General features: G+C 54.6%; 1 protein-coding gene across 1 annotated transcript; it reads right to left on the bottom strand.

Annotated features, from left to right (window-relative positions):
- Positions 1-586: 586 nt before the first annotated feature.
- On the bottom strand, positions 587-19,323 carry DIPK1C (divergent protein kinase domain 1C; the record flags this gene model as incomplete). The annotated part of the gene is made up of 4 exons (XM_040479519.1): positions 587-1,990; positions 5,038-5,202; positions 9,362-10,048; positions 19,192-19,323. Coding segments are annotated over 4 exons (1,203 nt in total), but the record flags the coding sequence as incomplete, so codon positions are not given.
- Positions 19,324-19,325: the final 2 nt, after the last annotated feature.

The raw sequence follows: 19,325 nt of genomic DNA, 5'->3' as shown, positions 1-19,325 counted from the left end.
GGAGCACGGCCTGCAAGCCCCCTGCCCCTCCCTCGCCCTTCATCTCACACCCAGTTTCACGGAAGCCTCGCTCAGAGACAGACCCTGAGCCTCCGGTTGGCACGCTTCAGTGAGACCCTCACGGCTGCAGGAAGCCACTGCACAGAGCGCAGCCCTGGAGAGACAGGAGCCTCTGTTCCGTAGACAAACTCTCTTTTCCTTTAGAAACTGCTAGCTCAAGGCCCGCGCATCAAACTTTAATGTATTTCTGCCACGGAAGTGACAGCCGTGGGGTTTTCCTTCCTGCCAAAGGCTACAAAGGCAGAGTGAGTCGTTCACACACACGATTAGAGGGCCCTTGAGGAAACTGAGCCAGGGGTGACGGATTGGGGGCAGGACTGCAGGTGACCATGGCGACCAGACAGAAGTGCTCAGAGGTGGGAACCCAGACCCGGTGGGGCCTGCCCTGTCTCTGCCCCGCCCCTCACACCGTTCCATGAGCCCGGGGTGCAGCCTGGAGAAACGCATCCAAATGAACACAAGCAGGAAATTCGCCTTGGTCTGGACCAGGAAGGCACCGGGCAAGGAAATGAGAAAGGGCTTGAAATTTGTGCAGTTTGTCATTTTTTTTAAATTTCAGATTAATCCGTCCTCTTTGATTTGTAAGCCATCAATAGAATTTCCTTTTCCTCTCTCGGCGTCTTTCTTGATTTACCTTTAGGGACACCAGCTGGTCACTTGCGGAGCACCTGCTGTGTCCCAGGTGTCCAGTAGAAAGGAGTTCCCTCCCGGTGGCTGCCTGGCTGGCCCCCCACGGGTTCACCTGCCTGCCCAGCGAGGGACCACGTGTGGTTCCCTCCGGCCCTCTTCTCTCAAGAAAGCCTCCCCGGGACTCTGCTGGAGGCACCTGCCGGCGTGCGGCATGGTGCCCGGGCCTCGGCGTTCGTGCCCTTGAGAGCAAGGCGCCCGCCTCTGACCCTGCCCGACGCCGACCGCGGCACTCGCTGTCCCCCACGTTCTCGGGGACAACACGACGCAGTCCAACCAGCCTGCATCTCCCGCGCCAAAGGCAGATGCACCGCGGCGGGCGGTAACGTGCTCCCTAACACAGGCTCCATAAAATCGACGGGCCCCTCAGGAGGAAAACGGCCATACGCTGTCCTGACACGTCCTCTCCTGACGGATTACGTTTGCGTTACAGATGCAACTTCTGTTTTGATTGTATTTTATTCCAAAACAAAGGCAGCCCTCTTGTCCCAGAGGGGACACCCCTTCCCCTGCCCCGGAGCCTCCCGCGCTCCCTGCTCACGCTCGCTCAGGCAGGCACGTCCTCACGCACGCGTGCACACACTCACGTGAGCACTCCCGTGTGAACACGCACACGGGCTCGTGTGCACGCACGTGCACTTCTTTAAATGCGGGCACGTGTGCAGGCAGGACAGCTGGAAGCCCTGGCTCTCAGGTGAGCACAAGCACGATCCTCAGAGTGGGATTTGTGCTGTTTCCCGACGAAGAGGCCTCCAAGAGGAAACCGCTGTACCTGCCTCCCTCGTGTCACTTTTAAAGGGTGGCAGGTCAGAGGCCAGCGCGGTGGCCGCCATCAGGAGCGAATCAAGCCAGGATGGGAAAGAAGGACGCACGTGAGGGCAGCTGGCGTGCGGTGGGAAGGGCATCAGCGATTTCACATTTCAGAAGGACCACAGCGCCACCTGCGCGTGCCCTTGTTTGCATAGAGGAAACGTCCCGTCCTTGAACCAACATAGAGGGAAGGGACCCAAGGCCACGGGAGTGGCTACTTCTCTGCCTCCTGCAGTTCCCTCTGTGTGGCTTGAAGGAGGCGCTGAAGCTTCCAGAACACATCAGGGGCGGCTCCCGGGGCGCTGCCGGAGGCGCCCCGAGGGTCTGCGCATTCCTGGACCGCGTCCCGCAATTGTAGCTGAAGCGGGACGGAGACGGCCGAGGTCCTGAGACTGGAGGAGAACCAGTGGCGGAATATCTTGTCACAGACGACCTGAGGGGCAGGGGACAGAGTGGTTACTGCAGGCTGCGAACCAACCACGGAGGCTCCACAGGCCCAAACAGACCGTGGCTCCTCCCATACAACCCCACCTGCCGAGGGAGGCGTCTTCCCACACAGATGGTCTGATAGTAAAAGTGCCTTCCCTTCTGGAACTTGAACCACTCGGCACCGGGAACAAGGTCCCCCTCCCAGCCTCAACGCAGACCGCAGACGGGAAAGGGTCCCTGTCATCGAGTACACTTCCGAAGACAAAGGGGAGCAGAAAGTCCTGGGCGGCCAGTGCTGCGTAAGGAGCATCCCCTCGGCTGTGTGGCCGCATCGCTGAGGTTGGGCTTTCTCGTGCATATTTGGTCACCGTAACAAGCGACGACCCAGGGTTGTCCCGAGGGTCCAGTGACATGTGGGGAGAAGTAGTCAGCAAACATGATACACTCACGGAGAGAAGGCTGTACTAGAAGGGACTTTGAATCATTTTACTTCAGAAGCAGAAATGAAAATCAAGCCACCATTCCCTAGGGTATGAAATTCACTGATGCCGGAGATCTCCTCCAACCTTCCACTTACACATGCTCCTGTTTCTAGAGCTTTCACAGGCTCCTCCTGCTGGGAGGGCTCCACCGAGAGGGGCGGGATTAATGTGCTTTATCTTTCTGTATCACACCGTTTGGGACTCATTGAGCAGAGGCCTCAGTGTTGTAGTTCTACTCTTCATAGAAGACACGGAACTTTAACTTCTGAGGAACCTTTTTTTTAAATTTTTTTTATTGTTTCTTTATTTTATTTATCTTGAGAGAGCATGCAGGGAAGGGGCAGAGAGAGAGGAAGAGAGAGAACCCCAAGTAGGCTCTGTGCTGTCAGCACAGAGCCCCACATGGGGCTCGAACCCATAAACCGTGAGATCATGACCTGAGTCTAAATTGGACGCTTAACCAACTGAGCCACCCAGGTGCCCCAGGAATATTTTTAAAAGCAAATCACCTTATTTCTGTTTTAAATTGAGAATACGTGTGCAAAAATGTTAACTGTTCCCAAGGACAGACCGCTGTGCCTCCTGCTGATTGTCCAATGTTCTGTTCCCAGCTCCGCGAGGGGACCCCTTCCTTCTAGAGAGAGTATGCACACACAAGCTGATACATGTTTTTCCTTTCTGTTCTACTTTGCACGAATGGCAGTATATTACACACCCTCTTCCACACCTTCCACTCCCATCTAACAGAATACCAGGCAGAGCCTTCTAAGGATTTCCTGTTTACTTTAATGACTGCACCTCAAACGTGTGGATAGATCATAAATTATTTAACTTGTTTCCTACTGATGGAAATGAGATTGTTTACTAATTTTTGCTATTAGAACAAAGTTGCAGTAAATATCTTGCCTGTATGTCATTTTCATTTTGAACCTATGACTGAATTTCTAGAAATGGAACTTCTGGGCCAAAAGATATGTGTGTTTTTTGTTTTGGTAGATATTGCCAAACTGACCCTGTGGAAAGTTGTGCTGAGATACACTCTCATGGCAATGTGTGATGAGAACGCTGGGCTCCCCCCCCCCAACACGTGTGTTGTCTTTCATTTTTGCCAACTGGTGGGTGAAAATGGTGTAATTTGCGTTGTTCCTCGCAGTCAGGGTGATGATGTGACATTGTACTTCCTTTCCAGTGAATGGCCTAGTTGATATCCTTTGCTCACACTTCCATCACATTGTTGACCTTTTCCATGTTAATTTGCAGACACTCTTTATACACTGAGGACATCATCCCCTTGCTTTGGTTGGCTTCCTAGAGAGCAGACTGGGAGATGGAGACCAGCAGGCAGGGATTTACTGAGACGCATTCCTGAGAACCACGGTCCAAGGACCTGAGGGAGGAGGAAAACTCTTCCTTACTGAGGCCGGGACTGGGTTTTGCGTACGGCCCCCCTCCCACTGACCGATCCCCGGATGCTACCCCCGGCATGTGGAGGGGCCATGGCAAAGACCCTGCTGGGCAAGCGCGTTCCCGGGGGGCGCTCCCTGGGGCTCGGCAGCAGCCGGCGGATAAGGAACCCTCTGTACTCTACGCTCCTGGTCTGTACGAGCAATTGCAAATATCTGCCTGTATTTTGGGGGATTTTTTTTTTAATTTTTTTTTTTCAACGTTTATTTATTTTTGGGACAGAGAGAGACAGAGCATGAACGGGGGAGGGGCAGAGAGAGAGGGAGACACAGAATCGGAAACAGGCTCCAGGCTCCGAGCCATCCGCCCAGAGCCTGACGCGGGGCTCGAACCCACGACCGCGAGATCGTGACCTGGCTGAAGTCGGACGCCCAACCGACTGCGCCACCCAGGCGCCCCTTGGGGGATTTTGTTTTATGTCGTGTTTGCTATATGGATTTTTTTAAAGATAGTTAAATTTCTCCTTCCTGTGGCCTTCTGAGCTCAGAAAGACCTTCTTCACTCTCACATAATATTTTAAATTCTCCCAGTTTTACTCTGGCACACTTAGGATTGTATTTTGTATGAGTAAGTACATGAGCCTCTGGAATGGAGTCTGGTGAGGAGTGAAGTAGGAGTTAATGTGGTCCTTTGTTACGCCCCATCACCCAGCTAACCGACACCATTCGCTGCATAACCCAGCCTTCCTTCCGCCGGCCTGAGAGCGACCTTTGCCACTTATGAAACGCCCATGTGTCATCACGTCTATCTCTGAAATTTTAAAAAATTCTATTCTTTTGCTCTGTGCATCAGGGCAGGATAATTTTTTGAGCAAAACCGCAAGTTAGAAAAGTAATACGTTAGGAGGAAATGGGGAGCTGAATAATGGGCTCCGCTGGCCGCCCTGTCCATCAGACCCCCAAGGGTCATTCGGCCAACAACCCCATGGGACAGACAAGACAAATGACCACCCCAACTCCTGACGTCCCTGTCCCCACTGAGCACATCAAGCCCAGGTGGCGTGGAAGAGGGGACCTGGGCCATATGAATGGGGTGCCACGGCACGGTGGGCAGCAACAGCCAGAGAGGACAATGTCCCCCAGCCCGCGCGGTGGCGGCTGCTTACCTGCAGGTTGCTGTTGACTCTTTCTGCTCCACACTTGTGGGCTCGCAGATCACACTTTGAAAAACAGTCAAAGAAATTGCAGTCCTCATCCCCCGTGCAATTCTGCTCGAGAATTTCCCTCATTTTGGGTTCAAAAAAGGCCATGTCCACGTCGATGGCCACCACCTGTAACCAAGCAGCACATGGCCATCACAAAGACTCCCGGGGCCCAGCACATGGCCATCACGAGGACTCTTGGGGCCCAGCACGTGGTTGTCACAAGGACTCTGGGGGCCCAGAGCATGGCCATCAAAAGGACTCCTGGGGCTGTCACGAGGATGCCGGGGGCCCAGCACATGGCCATCACAAGCGCTCTCGGGGCCCAGCTCATGGCCACCACGAGGACCCCCCGGGGGGCCAACGCAGAGGGAGCCAGTGTGCCTCTGCTCTCTGAGGTGCAGGCTCCTACAGATTACGGGATCGCAGAACGCTGCGTGCCAGAAAGAGGGGCCCTGGCCAGGCGGGGGGCCGCAGGCTTCACTCACACAAGGGCCCGGCATGGACCACATCGCAAGGCTTTCCCTGCCAAAAGGACATCTGCCATCACTCGTGAGAGCCTAGCATCCGGAACTCTGACTACAAGTATCGCTTTTCAACTTGAAACATGTTTTCAGCTGTAGAAGTCGAATGTCTGCAGTTTCTTAAAAACAAATGAATTCCCCCTCCATTGCTTTATCACTTTGGTCTCTGACCTTCCAGGGTCAGAATTATGAAAGCCATGAATACAGATAACTTATCCCCATGAATAGAAGCTACAGAAGAAAACTGCCTTCCAGGGGCAGGTCCGTGGGGGTGCCGGTGAATGTGGAGGGCAGGACGTAGGTTGTCTATTTACGGCGTATGTGTGACCTATGCCAACTGGTTTCCTCCTGACTGGCTGGATCGAAACGTGTCTGGGAAAGGCAGTGTGAAAGCTCCTGAATTAGGTTTGATGCCCGTGGACCCTCATCCAACAGCATCAAATACAAAATGCCACTGTCAGCCCGAGAACAGGGTGGAGCTCCTGGAATTTCAGATTTATCTTCCTGGCTTCAAACCAAATAGGCTTCAAAACCAGAAAAAGAAATAACATCTACATGATGCGGATTTTCTTCCACAACCTGAATGTATTAAAAAAAAAAAAAAAAAAAAGGCTGATCTCAAACTTGATAAAACCTGGAGTCTGCCCAAATCATGCAGTTCATAGCTTCAAGGTGTTAACAAAGAGCTTTTGGAAGATTTGATGAGTTTGATGGAGTCTGCGACATTTCACAAGCCTTCACAGGTCACCCTCCAAATACCAGCCCTTCCTCCGGCCTTTGGTAGCATCTCAAAAGACTCATTGGTTGGGGTTCGTGTCCTCCTCAACTTGGTGGTGTTGGGAGCTACGCTCCCCAGTTTGGGTTTTTGTTTTTCACTCTGGAGTGATGCCAAGAGACAGTAAACTTTCTCGGGGATGATTCGGTAAAACAGAAGAGGAAAAATACGCCCTTTCAAAATATATGGAGAACAACGAAAATAAAAAATACAGAACTTTTCCCTACTCAAGAGCTTGGCCTAATTACTAATTCAGGCACAGCAAGCAGAAATTATAATTTTACTCAATTTTTCCTGTCTCATTATTTCACTGTGTACCCTAGTTAATACACGAAAATATATAGTAGGCTGTGCTCACACATCTGTCGTCTCGGTAATTTATTATAGGGACTACATGGTCTCTCTTCTTTCTATACTTTCCGACATTCTCCCTGGCTTCCCCTGGGCCCCTACCTGCGATCTCACCTCTTTACAACTTCTCTCTCCCATCACTCATTGCTCCCTTCTCACCTCCCAGGGAGAGCCAGGTTTGCTTTTCAGTGCATAACGGAGAATGGATTATAGCTATTGTGAGCATAACTGTACGCACCTAGAATAAGAACAGCAACCAAGCCAACAGAGCAACCTGAGTAAGTTTTCTCAACCAGAATCGAGAGAATCATAACATTCTTCCTTCACGGAATTACTTCACTTGCGTCTCATCAAACTTTCTCCGGGCATCAGACTAGAAAGGGTTGGGGATTATTTCATTCTCCACTGAAAAGTGTGGCTCTGGGGCAGGAAACGGATCTGTTCGAAAGGAGCATTTGCGGGCAGTGGTTCGGGGGGCACAGAGCCATGGTGTTTCCCAGTTGTTCCTTGGCAACCAGTGGATAAATTCTCAGGATCTGTAAGTGGGGGACCCAGAGAAAGTGAGTGACTGTATGTGCTGGTCGCCACGTCCCACCCCCAGAGGGTCAGACCCAGCGGGTCTTGGCCGGGGGAGGCAGAGAATTCGCATTTCTAGCAAGTTCCCTGGTGATGCTGATACGGCTGGGTTTCATTAAAGTTGTAAAATCACAGGGAAAGTTAACTTCTTGAGACTCAGCATGTAAGGAGGTGAATAATTTAGCCAAACGGGACCCTCTGTCCTTTCTCCTTCTCCCCTGAGCAAGAACTCAGGCAGAGGTGAGGGTCTGTGCACCCCAGCACAGTCCACAGGGCACCGCCTGGGCTTGAAGTGTCGCCGTCATCTCATCGAACAAATATCTCCTGCCTACTGTGCACAAGATACTGGAAGGCACAACTCTGACGCAGCGCACAAGCCAGCAACATGCCACGCTTCCCTTTCCCCCGGGGAAGACCCGTCAGCCCTGCCTCCTTCCTACGGCCTTTTCTGGGAACCTAGCCCAGACAGCCTCTCAGTTCCCTCAACTGTTACCGCCCCTGTTGAGTTCCACTCACTGGCGCTCCATGACACTCACTGGATGAATAAACGGGTGTCAGATGAGATAACTGCCGAAGCCAGGGGTTGTGAGTGGACACCCCACACCTCCTTTCCCAGGGCCTTGGGGTGTCTGCGTTCCCAGGATTTCTCTGGGAAAGAGAACGGCGGTCCTACATGTCTAGTGCATAAACCTTCTGCTCACGAACTGGGGAAGCCTTGGCTGGGAGTTCAACTCCAAAAATACCCTGGCAGAGTCCTGGGCTGTCCCTCCCCCTCACAACCACGTCTAGAGGTCTCATGGAGCCCAGCGTATTGCAGACGGACCCTCCAGGAACCTCCCAGAGCCTTCTGGAACCTCTCAGCTCCTTCCCTTCCACACTTTGAGCCACTCCCAGCTCACCAGTCCCTCTGGGGCAGTCAGAGGGACTGCATTAGTTTCGTAGGTTTCAGGCTGTCGTAGGAAGGCACTCCCATGTCACCTGCCACGGAAGCCCTTGGCCGGCAGTAAGAGTACCCTCTTTGCCTCCCTTTCTGTTTTTCACCAGGATGCAGAGCACCGTTCCGCCATGAGCCGGCACGCTCAGCGGCCCGCTCTCTGGTGTAGCTCCCGCGAAGTCGGCCTGGCCGTTCGCTCACCAGCACTGGCAGCGGACAAGCTAACTGACCACAGCTTGTGGAGGAGGGGGCCCGGGACACGGCCCCTCCCCAGCACCCATCCCATACCACACCTACGTCTTCGGAAGTGGTCCCAGCGCTTGCCCGGGCACGGGGCAAGGACGCATCAACCCGACACGCGGGTGTAGCCTAGTTGGGGGGAAGCGGGAGGGGATTATCTTCTCGTGAAACACCGAGTCCCTCCTGCCACTGCTTCTCCAGCACCTTTAATTCCATGAACGCCTGCATTGCCCAGAGCGGGAAACGGACTTCACCTGCTGCGACAGAGCAGCACAGAGCCAGATGCTCCCCCCCCCCCCCCCCCCCCCCCGGCAGGATTTTCCCTCACAGGAGCTGCCAAAACTCCACTTGTCCCTCTAGAAGCCCTGCCCATGGAAGGGAGACTAGCTAGGACCTCTCCAGGAAGAAAGGACCAGAAAACGTCTCCCGTCATCTCAGAGCATGGGCAGGCAGAAAGCAGCAGCCCCCACTGGCTGTTGTACCAAAGCTCCCAAAAGCCACCTTTCCTTGTCATCCTCGGTGGCTCCTGCTCTCCCGAAGACTGTTTTCTGACTCAGCGAGGGCTCGCTTTCAAATTAGTCTACAATGTGGCGAAGCTGCTTTGGAGAAGCAGAACAGCCATTCGGAAGGACGCACCTTCCCCTGCCGGGCCCTCGGCCCCCTACCAGGCGCCTTCCCTTCTAGTTCCCGTTGCCCGAGGACGGAGGTGCAAGGCGCACGCGTTGTTAAAATTCTCTCATTAACACCCCAAAAGGAGGTGGCGTGGCAGGTCTGGGTTGTCCGGGCTAGAAGGTTCCAGAAGCTTCCAGGGGTCCCCCATGACTTCCAAAACCTCCCCTAGACTGTCGGTCCTCCACATGACACACACACCCTCCCCGAGCCACTCACCGTGAAGTCACTCCTGATGGCGAAGTTTTCGGGCTTGATGTCGCAGAGGTGGAGGCGGTGGGAGAAGTCATCGTCGAAATGGCTCACCATGTCCAGGAAGCTGAGCGCCATGTCGCTGATGGCCTTGGCCTGGGCCCGGCCGCCCCGGGGGGCGCCTGCGGCCCCGTCCAGGGGGAAGAGGGCCCTGTGGCGGGGGCTGCCCGCGGCCAGGTACTCCACCGCGTAGAAGTGGCCGCAGGAGCCCAGCACGGGCGGGGCGTGCCGGCTCAGGTCCTGCAGCAGGCTGAACAGGACGAACTCCTCCTGCTGGACCAGGGACCACAGGGTGGCCAGCTGGCCCAGCCAGCGACGGCCGTGCCTCCGGGGCCACAGCGGCCCCAGGCTGCCGTTGGGCAGCTCCAGGCCCAGGGCGTTCCTGACCTCACCGGCCACCACCAGCAGCAGCTCGGCCTCCTCCGGGAAGTCCTGGCCGCCGTCCTCGGCCGCGTCGTCCGGCAGGCTGAGCGGCTGGAAGCTGGAGAAGGCCTCCTCCTTGGACTTGAGGACGACGGGCCGGCCGCGCCAGTCGGCCTGCAGCACCTTCTTGCCTCTCTCGTAGTACAGACAGCGCTGGTAGCTCAGTGTCCCCGCCACGCACAGGTCCTCGCAGAGGTCCCCCACCAGCACCCCGCCCCGGTACTCCTGGCACTGGAAGGAAGGGGACGGCCGGTCACGGGGCGGGCAGGGGGAGCAACAAGGTCCGGCCCTGCGCTCAGGGCGCTCCTAGTCAGCTGTTGAGAGAAACCTGTCAGGTGTGGACCACGCGGGCTATTTGGGTCCCTGAGTTAAGGAAGCGAGGGAGTTAAAGGAGCCGCTCGCATTTGTCACGCGATTCAACCAGGCCCAGGCCTCGAGGGTCAGGACAGCGGACGTCAGAAGCAGGCCTCCCCCATCCAGCCCCGTGACACTGGGAAAAGCCTCTCGCCTGCTGGCTCTCGCTTCCCTGAACTGTGCCAGACGCTGGCTGCACATCTGGGCTGCCCCGGGGAACTCTGACCTCCTCTGCCATCAGAGAACGGCAGTCAGAGCCCAGAAGGTGGGTCCCCAGCAAGCCTCACCTGGTACCCAGGGCCGGCCCCAGGAAGGACCTCTCCCGCAGGCGTGTTCCCTCAGCCTGCTGTTTCTGACACCAAGGAGGGTGGCCTGCAGGGCCAGCAGCTCTGGAAGGATTACAGGGGTGCGGAGGAGAACCCACCACAGGAAGCGGGAGTCAGAAGGGGCCTCGTGGATGATGGTGTCGGCACAACTGGAGAGGACAGGCACCGGGGACACAGGAGCTGCTTGGGATACATTCTAGAAGTGTCGGGTGTGTCTGGCTCCCGGCGGTGGTGAGGAAGGTCCAGGAGCCCTCAGATGGGCGTTTCTCCTAAACTCGAGCAGCTCTTAGGATGGGTTCCACACGAGGGGACCCGGTGACCCCACCACCACCTTACAAACGTCCCTCAGAAGACGGTCCCGTGGGCCCTGGCCGGTGGTCCCGCTGGGACGAGGTAGAAGGGGGAGGACAGAGCTGGTGCGGAACAGAAGAAAACAAGGGACCGTTTCTCGGTTCCCTTCTTTGTTTTGTCTTTCAGGAAACCTACAGCCCTAGACACTTTATTAGGAGCTGAGCCTATGTTCTAACTCCACCTGCTCTCCCCCACCCCCTCCAGATGCATCCTCCCTCCACGTGGGCACACGCAGGCCTCACCTGCTGCTGCACCTTAAGCAAGGGGGGCCCCCCAGTCCTCATCAGGTGATGAGACAAGGGCAGGACCACCACGTCATCTTCTTCACTCTGTCTCCTGCACGACCAGGTGCCCAGAGTGACAAGCTGGAGCTCAGCACGGTGCAGCTCAGCCACGCCCGGCTGTGCCACGGCATCCCTGGCGGCTGCCCCACCGCCCTGAGCCTCGTCTCCCCTCCCTGCATCTCACCGGTCTGCCCCCCTTGGTCGGTTTTCGGGCAGGCTGTGAGAAAAGTGTGTGGAAACCATTCATTCATTCAAGTGCAAGACATCACGAGATGCCCTTGAACGGTGGCCGGGTACCTAATTCCAGGCCCTTCAGAGGCTGTGGTCGTCCACGCTCTCGGCTTTGTACTGTAAGTGGCTCAAAGTCAATGTACTTCCAATGCCTGGGTGTGTGAACAATTGCAAAATGCAAAAAACCCTGAAAAGACGACCTTTTCATGACTCTCTGAGCCTCATGTGGAATCAAAACCCAACTGAAAATAGTTTGTGAGGCTGTTAGTCTTCAGGTCTTTGACTTGGTGAGAATTTGCATAGATTGTGCTGCAGAATTATTAATTTGTTTGATTACTGGTTCTGCTTCATACCCAAAATATAAGGTATATGCCCCATATTATCCTTTCAATGCCCCCAAAAGTGTGAATTTGAAAACATATGCCTGGCCCCAAAGTGTGAGAAAAAGGATTGGGGACCTTCATAAATACTCTAGTTTAATTGTTCAAAGCATGCATTACCAAAATGGTTATTAAAAAGAAATATTCCGGGGTGTCTGGGTGGCTCAAGTCGGCTAAATGTCCAACTTTGGCTCAGGTCATGATCTCACGGTTAGTGAGTTCGAGCTCCACGTCGAGCTCTGTGCTGACAGCTCAGAGCCTGGAGCCTGCTTCGGATTCTGTGTCTTCCTCTCTCTGTGCCCCTCCCCTGCTTGCTCTCTCTCTCTCTCTCTCTCTCACTCTCAAAAGTAAATAAAACATTTTTAAAAATTAAAAAAAAAAAAGAAACATTCTGAGATGCTTAGTGGCTCAGTTGTTAAGCGTCTGACTTCGCCCCAGGTCATGATCTCATGGCCTGTGAGTTTGAGCCCTGCATTGGGCTCTGTGCTGACAGCTCAGAGCCTGGAGCCTGCTTCAGATCCGGTATCTCCCTCTCTCTCTGCCCCTCCCCTGCTCACACTCTGCCTCTCTCACTCTCTCAAAAATAAACATTAAAAAAATTAAAAGAAAAGAAAAGAAATATTCCCAGTTCCTAAAAGAAGTAAGTGGATTTTCGGGACCGTTTCGGGAAGTACCAGGGCAAGAGCTTGGAAGACCCAGGCCACGCCATGTGACTTGACCCTGGGAGTCTCCTGGGAGCCCCTTCTGCCTTTGTGGCCTTTCCATCTCCGTGTATCATGCTGGGCGGTGGATGTGTCACACTTGCCAAACGCTAGGATTCAAGCAACGGAGTCCTGTGCCGGTCGTGAATCTGACCCCGGAGCCTGGGGATGCCCTCCTGTTGCTGGGGCAGCCTTTTTGTCTTTGGAAAACAGACACCTATAATGAAGCTGCGTTAACAAACACCCGCACCACTGTTTCAAGCACACTCCATGCTGCAGTCACCTTTAACGTATTTAACGTTAACACAGTGTTGGCAAAATGCCATCCTTCTAATTCCAAGGCTTGGGGTCAAGAACTGAGTGTTGAAAGCACCTGGACCCTCTGAGTCACTCACTGTCTGCTTAGAATTGCTTCCATATCACCCCTGGTAAGAAAGCTGACTCAGGCTCCCCCGGGACCTTTCAGGTGCCTCGTGGAGGAGAGGTGGGGATGAAAGGGTTAAGTGGTCTAGCCGACCAGGAGCAGAAAGGTTATGAAGGATGGAAATACCGTGGGGCATTCATCTGACTTGTAGTTTTTCTCCTACTCTCTCTGGAATTTACAGAGTTTCACATTTCTTCAGTAAACCTGATCAGAAAATAAAAACTTTTTTTGATTTCCTTATAAAGCCCTCAAATTCCTCTTTAAGTATGATTTCCAAAGTTATTTGATTAAATTCCAGAACGCTTTTAGAGTGTTGTCACATTTGTAACTTGATCAAAAGTGCTTTTGTATGAAGTACAGAACACATAAAGAGCAGGTGACGGCAACTGTCTGGTGGGAGGAGGGGAGTCCTGGGCTGATAGAAGGGAGGAGTTGGACAGAGTCCACTGGACGGTGAGTGGGGAGTGCGGAGGGCGTCAGCTACGATGGCCCGGGGCTTTACTTTCATCCAGAACTCCTGGCCAGGAGAGACACTTGTGGGCCAAGAAGACCCCTCCAATCCTCTGAGGCTGTCAACGGCCACGGGAAGGGCTTGCTGCTTCAGCCACCCCCAGCCAGCTCCAAATGAGCCATGCCACTCTCTCTCCCAACTTAACGCAGCCGACCGTGAGCTGAGCCACTATCCACTACAGGTACCAGGCTCAGGAGTTCCCAGAACAGCGGTGGCTGCCTTCCAAACTCATAAACGACAGCAGAGTATGACCTGTGCAGGATAGGTGCGCAGCCAGGCTTGGCTCCGGGCGGACTGGGTTTGTCTCTCTCTCAGCTCGGCGCCCCCAGCAGCTGTGGCTAGTTTCCAGGTCTGTAGCATGGGGAGCTAATACGGTGTCACAGGAGACCTGTGAAGGTCAGCCAAGGTCACAGGTGCAGAGGACCTGGTCATCTCAGTGATGACCCCCCCTCTCCGGCCCTGGTCATTAGACGGCCAGAGGTGGGGGAGGCTTCTTCTTGGAGAGAGGCTCCTGAGTTCAGTGTTGAAAGCCAAACGGCAGGTGCGCCTAGCAGACGAGGAGACAGAGGGCAGCTCCTTTGCCGGGAACAGCCTGTGCAAAGAGCCGGAGTTGCAAAGTGGCCTGGTATGTTCAGAGAACCAGATCCGGGTCAGCAGTGTGGGAGGCAAAGTTAGTGCCAGCAGCTGTGTGTGATCGAGGGGGCTGGCCTATGAAAAAATGCCGTGTCTCTGCCAGACAAAACTGCTTCTGGCCCCCAAGTGCCAGATCAACCTTCCCGGGGAGACAGCCCCCCTGCCCCTAGGGGTCCTCACCTCTGTCCTCTGCCCCCAGCTCTCCATCCACCACACTCACCTGCGATATCCTCTCCCCCACCGGCTCCCCACCGCACAGTGTCGTCTACAAAACTACCCTGCACAGATGAAATCGAGTTCAACTCAAATGAAAGTCTCTACGGCGTTGCCCCTACAAATCTGGACGGCGATTCCAAACAGGAGTCGAAGACATTTTGAACAACGGAATAATCATCGAATTGGGGGTAGAGCCCATCTGTTTTGGAGGGGAACATTAATTACTATGGGCTGTTTTCTGAAGCTTAACACGTTGGGGCGTAAGTGTGCCCCCTGCGTGGCTGGCAGCTTGCGGGGAGGCAGTGTCGGCCATCGCAAAGGCCGGGAAGTGGAACGGGGTGCCCCGAATCCCAGGGGGGCCTGCCAGCTGCCGTAGGTGAGGCCTCAGATCTGTGCCCTAACTTCTGGTGCCCCCGTCACCCAGCTCGTCGTAGGAGAGAATTTGCTTTACAGCAGGGCACACACAGCGTGGTTAGTCAGAGCCACTCTTTGTGGCCACCCTGTCTGAGGATGTACGTTTGCCACTTCCGTTCCCACTCTCTTATACACAGTGTGAAATTCATCCACTGTGGCTGTGCTGGTTCCAGTGATGGAGTGGTCTGCAGGATCTTTTTGCATGTCTGAGGCTCCTAAACACAGAGAAAGAACTAATCTCCTATTTGAAAAACAACGAATTTAGCTGGGCGCCTGGGGGGCTCAGTCGGTTGAGCTTCCAACTCTTGGCTTACGCTCAGGTCATGAAATCAGGGTTCAGGGGTTTGAACCCCATGTCGGGCTCTTGGCTGACAGTGTGGAGCCTGCTTGGGATTCTCCCTCTCCTCTCTGTCTCTCTCTGCCCCTCCCCTGCTCTCTCTCTCTCTTTCTCTCAAAAATAAACCAGCACTTAAAAAAATAAAAAATCAAAAACAATGAACTTAAGTACAAACTACAAGTTTATAAGCTAATTAAAAATTGTCATCATGTTAGAGACAATAGTGAAATTACTTTATGTGCCACATGTCTTATTGAAGTAGCTAGTTTTGAGCTCAAAAAAGCAGTTTATTCACTTCAACTTAATTTTTTTTTTTCAACGTTTATTTATTTTTTTGGGACAGAGAGAGACAGAGCGTGAACGGGGGAGGGGCAGAGAGAGAGGGAGACACAGAATCGGAAACAGGCTCCAGGCTCCGAGCCATCAGCCCAGAGCCCGACGCGGGGCTCGAACTCACGGACCGCGAGATCGTGACCTGGCTGAAGTCGGACGCTTAACCGACTGCGCCACCCAGGCGCCCCTCAACTTAATTTTTAAAATCACTTTTCTCTGCATATGAAGGGGTGTTGCCAGCGTGGAGACAGGTACAACCCTGTGCCCAAATGAGTGCACGTATAAAATCCACAGGTATCATACTGAAAAAAAAAATTAATAAACCCTCCTTGTAGTTGACTGGCATTTTGTGATTATCTGAGCTCACAGTGGGTTGGCATTTCTAGCCTACATGCGTGCATACAAACGCACACTGCCAGAATACTCAGGTCTGGTAGGAAGCGTCTCAGAGGCTGTCGGTTAGGATCTCTCCAGCGTGTATCATGGTTCTCAGGCAAAAACAAAACCTGTCCACTCTAGTCTGGGAAACTGCTGACAGGTCCCGGAGGTCATGCCTAAGGGCTGGGTTTTCTTTTGTGTATCCGTTCTTGTTTTCGAGGAGCATTAAGTCTCGATGTGGTTAGCAACATATCCCACTATAGAATTCCTCACCTGAGCAGTTATCTGTGCATTGCAAAATCTCAGAACACTGAGCCAGTTCACCCTCCAGCCCTTCTTGGCCCCTGGATATGCCTTAGAAGATACATATCACAAACATGGCCAAAGCACTCAGAAAAATAGAGTCCTTCCCTCCTGTAAAATCTTTCCGGATGCTGTAGTCCCACTGGGGTCATGGGGTTTCTACCGCAGCAAAGAAAGATAAGCCTGCCCTATGAAGAAGCAACCTCTACTGCAGGCAACTAAATTCATCACTGGGGAACCACCTCTTGGGCTGGAGTTTCCACTACCAAAGCGCACAGGGTTACACACGGGCTCTGTGACGCAGTGCGCCATCAGGATACTCTACCTCTGTGGGGCGCCGTTTCCCATCTCTGAAATGAGGACAGTAAAAGCCCATACCCCCCAGGGGTTGTGGAGGGGGACAGAATGAAATAATACAGGGAAAACTACTTTGCACAGGGCCTTCCCGGAGTCAGCCCAGCGGGCACCTGCAACATCTCTCTGGGCCTTGTGAAGCGCTCTGCGAGCAGAACGGGGGAGCCGGGGTTGTAAATAATCAGACACAGCATAAGGCTCGCCAGCCTGGGGTGGCCCCTGTCACAGCTCGCCGGAAAAGAAGGGCTCTAGAAACCTCACGGAGAAGTGGAAGGGGGCTTACGGATGTCTTGATTATGAGATGTGCTGGAAAGCCACGGCGCAGAGGAGCGCAGCAGTCTGACTCAAAAAATGCAAAGCTAGGAGACGCAGGGCTCCACTCCTTGGAGAAATGCCAGCGGGCTCTTCCAGCCCTCCCCTCGTCCAGGGCCATGGAGCGCACTGGGCTCCCTCAGCAGGCGGGGTACCTCTCGGGGGTGCCAGCAGGCCCGACTCCCAGCCACTGGAGCTCTGCACCTTTGTCTCCAGACTCCCCCGCAGGCCGGCAATGGCACCTGTCATGCCCGAGGCCTGGGACACCAGCAGGCACTCACCATCTCTGCCAGGGAGGGAGGGGGCTCCCTGTGGCTCCCCCTGAGCTTGGTATTCAGAGGGAAAGCTAATGAGGGCCTGGAGATCAGTCAGAAAAATAACAGCCAGTTTTCTTATGAAGGACAAAAGCCAGGCAGGATGCATTGAAAGTGCCTGGGAGCCGGGAGACAGAGGGCCGATTCAGCTGGAGTCCTGGGAGGCCACAGTGCCGGCCTCTGCCCGGCAGCCAGGGCCCAGCCGAGTCTGCGGTGCGGGCCCCGCCGTGCTGTTCCAACCCTGCTCTCGTTCAGAGTGTCCTGGGGAGCTGGGAACCAGCGTGCCAAGGGGGGCTGACATGAGCACACCCAGAACGGAGAGGGTAGAAGGCGAGGAGGCAGGGAGAGAGGCAGAGAAGGCCAAGCCCGGAGCGCGTGTAAGAAATAGTGGCTTTGAGCAGGGCGGCCAGGGGACGCTCCCCAAAAACTCAGTTCATTGAGACAAGGTCAGACGAACTTCAGGGAGACAGACAGAGGCGGCATTTCGATTCATTCCTTCGGCAACAGGCAGGATTGAGAGGCTTCGGGAGCAGGATCTATCTCCCCAGCTTCGTGTTGACTAAAAGTGAGCCCAGATGGCTGCCATTGGAGACAGAGCGGTAGAGCCTCTAGCCAGAATCGGTTTTAATTTACGGGCGGGAATGCTGGGAAAGTTATGATTAGCTCAATTATATTAGGCCATATAATTTCCATTAGTCCCTTTCCCACTTAACCAAAGACAACTACCTGAAAATAGCATTTTTATTTTAACGTAAAAGATTACTGTATTATTTTTGTGAATAGCTATTCCATCGTGGCTACACTATTTTTGTTCATTAAAAAAAAGTAGTCAGTCACCCTAAAAACAGCGGCGGGGCCGGGGGGGGGGGTTGGTGAGAAGCCTTTATAAGTGAAAGGAGTTTTTATATAGGTCACTGAGAAACTCAATGAGTTGTTACCAAGTTACAGAAAACTTGATAGAACTTCAGTGTCAGGGTCCATACATGCCTGGTAATGGATGGATGATTGATACACAGGATGCAGGGAACCCGTGGTGAGGGTCTTACTTGCATTATTATGAGTTCATGATGACACGTCAGACTCCATTAGGGAATACGATTTCTGTTCATTTGTATGTTTCACTCACTTTAATTTTTCCAATCTCACTTAAGAATTTTTTAAACCTTTAGGCTCTGAAGTTTTGAAAACCTACACTCTCAAAACACCCACTCATATGTCAGCAATCGGTCTGTAAACTTCCCATGCGGTTTCTTTTTTTTTCTTCCCCTTCGGGATTTCTTAGAAAATAATTTTTCACAGCAAATGCTTCTATGGTCACTGTTTTAGGAAGCGGACAACCGCTTAAAAAACCAACGGAAAAGTAGTTGCCAGTGTCTTGGCCTTTTTGGCTTTCCTTGCGGGGATTCCTACCTTTCCTCAAGTCGCCCAATGCGCATCATCTTCCCCACCAAACCGAGACTGAGCAGCACCCAACGTTTGGACTCAGCGAAAAGAGCATCTGGGACCCAGTGCGCCAGGCAGCCTGCAAGCCGACGCTGTGTCTCTGACCGCCCGGCCCGCCTAGGACCCCTCAGGCCCACCCCTCTTGGAGGAGACTGCGGTCTCGACCCCCGGGACCCCGGTCTGCCGGGGTCCCCTGGCCTGAGCGCGCTCCGCCGGGGGTCCCACAAGCCGCGCAGGGGAGAGCCGCGGCTTTGGGGCGCCGGGAGACAGGGGCCCTACCAGCCGCCTGCACTGGGCTCGGGAGGGACCCCCAGGTTGGAATCCCAGAACAGCCGCTGGGCGAGGCAAGCAGACCCGAGAGGCAGAGGCGTGGTCCCCGCCGCCAAGCCCCGCCGCCGGCCCGCGCCCTCGCCAGCGCCCCGAGCCCGGCCGCACCACAGCGGACGCGGGCGGCGAGGCGCGGCCGGAGACTCAGAGCCGACCCGCAAACTTTCCGAGCGCGGGCTCGGGGGCGGCAGGGCAGCAGCTGGGCAGGAAGACTCTCGGGACAAAGGACCAATTTTGGCGACAAGGGAGAGACACCTCCGCGCGCCCGCAGAGGACTCCGGAACGGAGAGACCGGGTTGTCCACATGCATCGGGCACTCCCTCCACCCCCCCCCCCACACACACCGTGGGTGCCGCGGCCGCGCCCGGCTCCCGTGGCCCCCCGGAGGGTGTCCCGCCCCGTGCCCCCGGGGAGCGCGGCGCGGGCTCGGTGCGGTGGCGGGACCTACCAGCGCGGCCAGGATGCGCCGGCTCTTCTCGTCGGTGCAGCGCTCGGAGAGGACGCCCGGGTGCGCGCGGAGCAGCAGCGCGGCCGCCAGCACCCAGCCCGCGGTCCACGCAGCGCAGGCCAGCAGCGCGCCCC

The sequence above is a fragment of the Herpailurus yagouaroundi genome, unplaced genomic scaffold (assembly GCF_014898765.1).
Source record: "Herpailurus yagouaroundi ecotype Mexico unplaced genomic scaffold, PumYag 142, whole genome shotgun sequence".
Lineage (NCBI taxonomy): Eukaryota > Metazoa > Chordata > Mammalia > Carnivora > Felidae > Herpailurus > Herpailurus yagouaroundi.
This window is presented reverse-complemented; position numbering and strand designations above follow the sequence as displayed.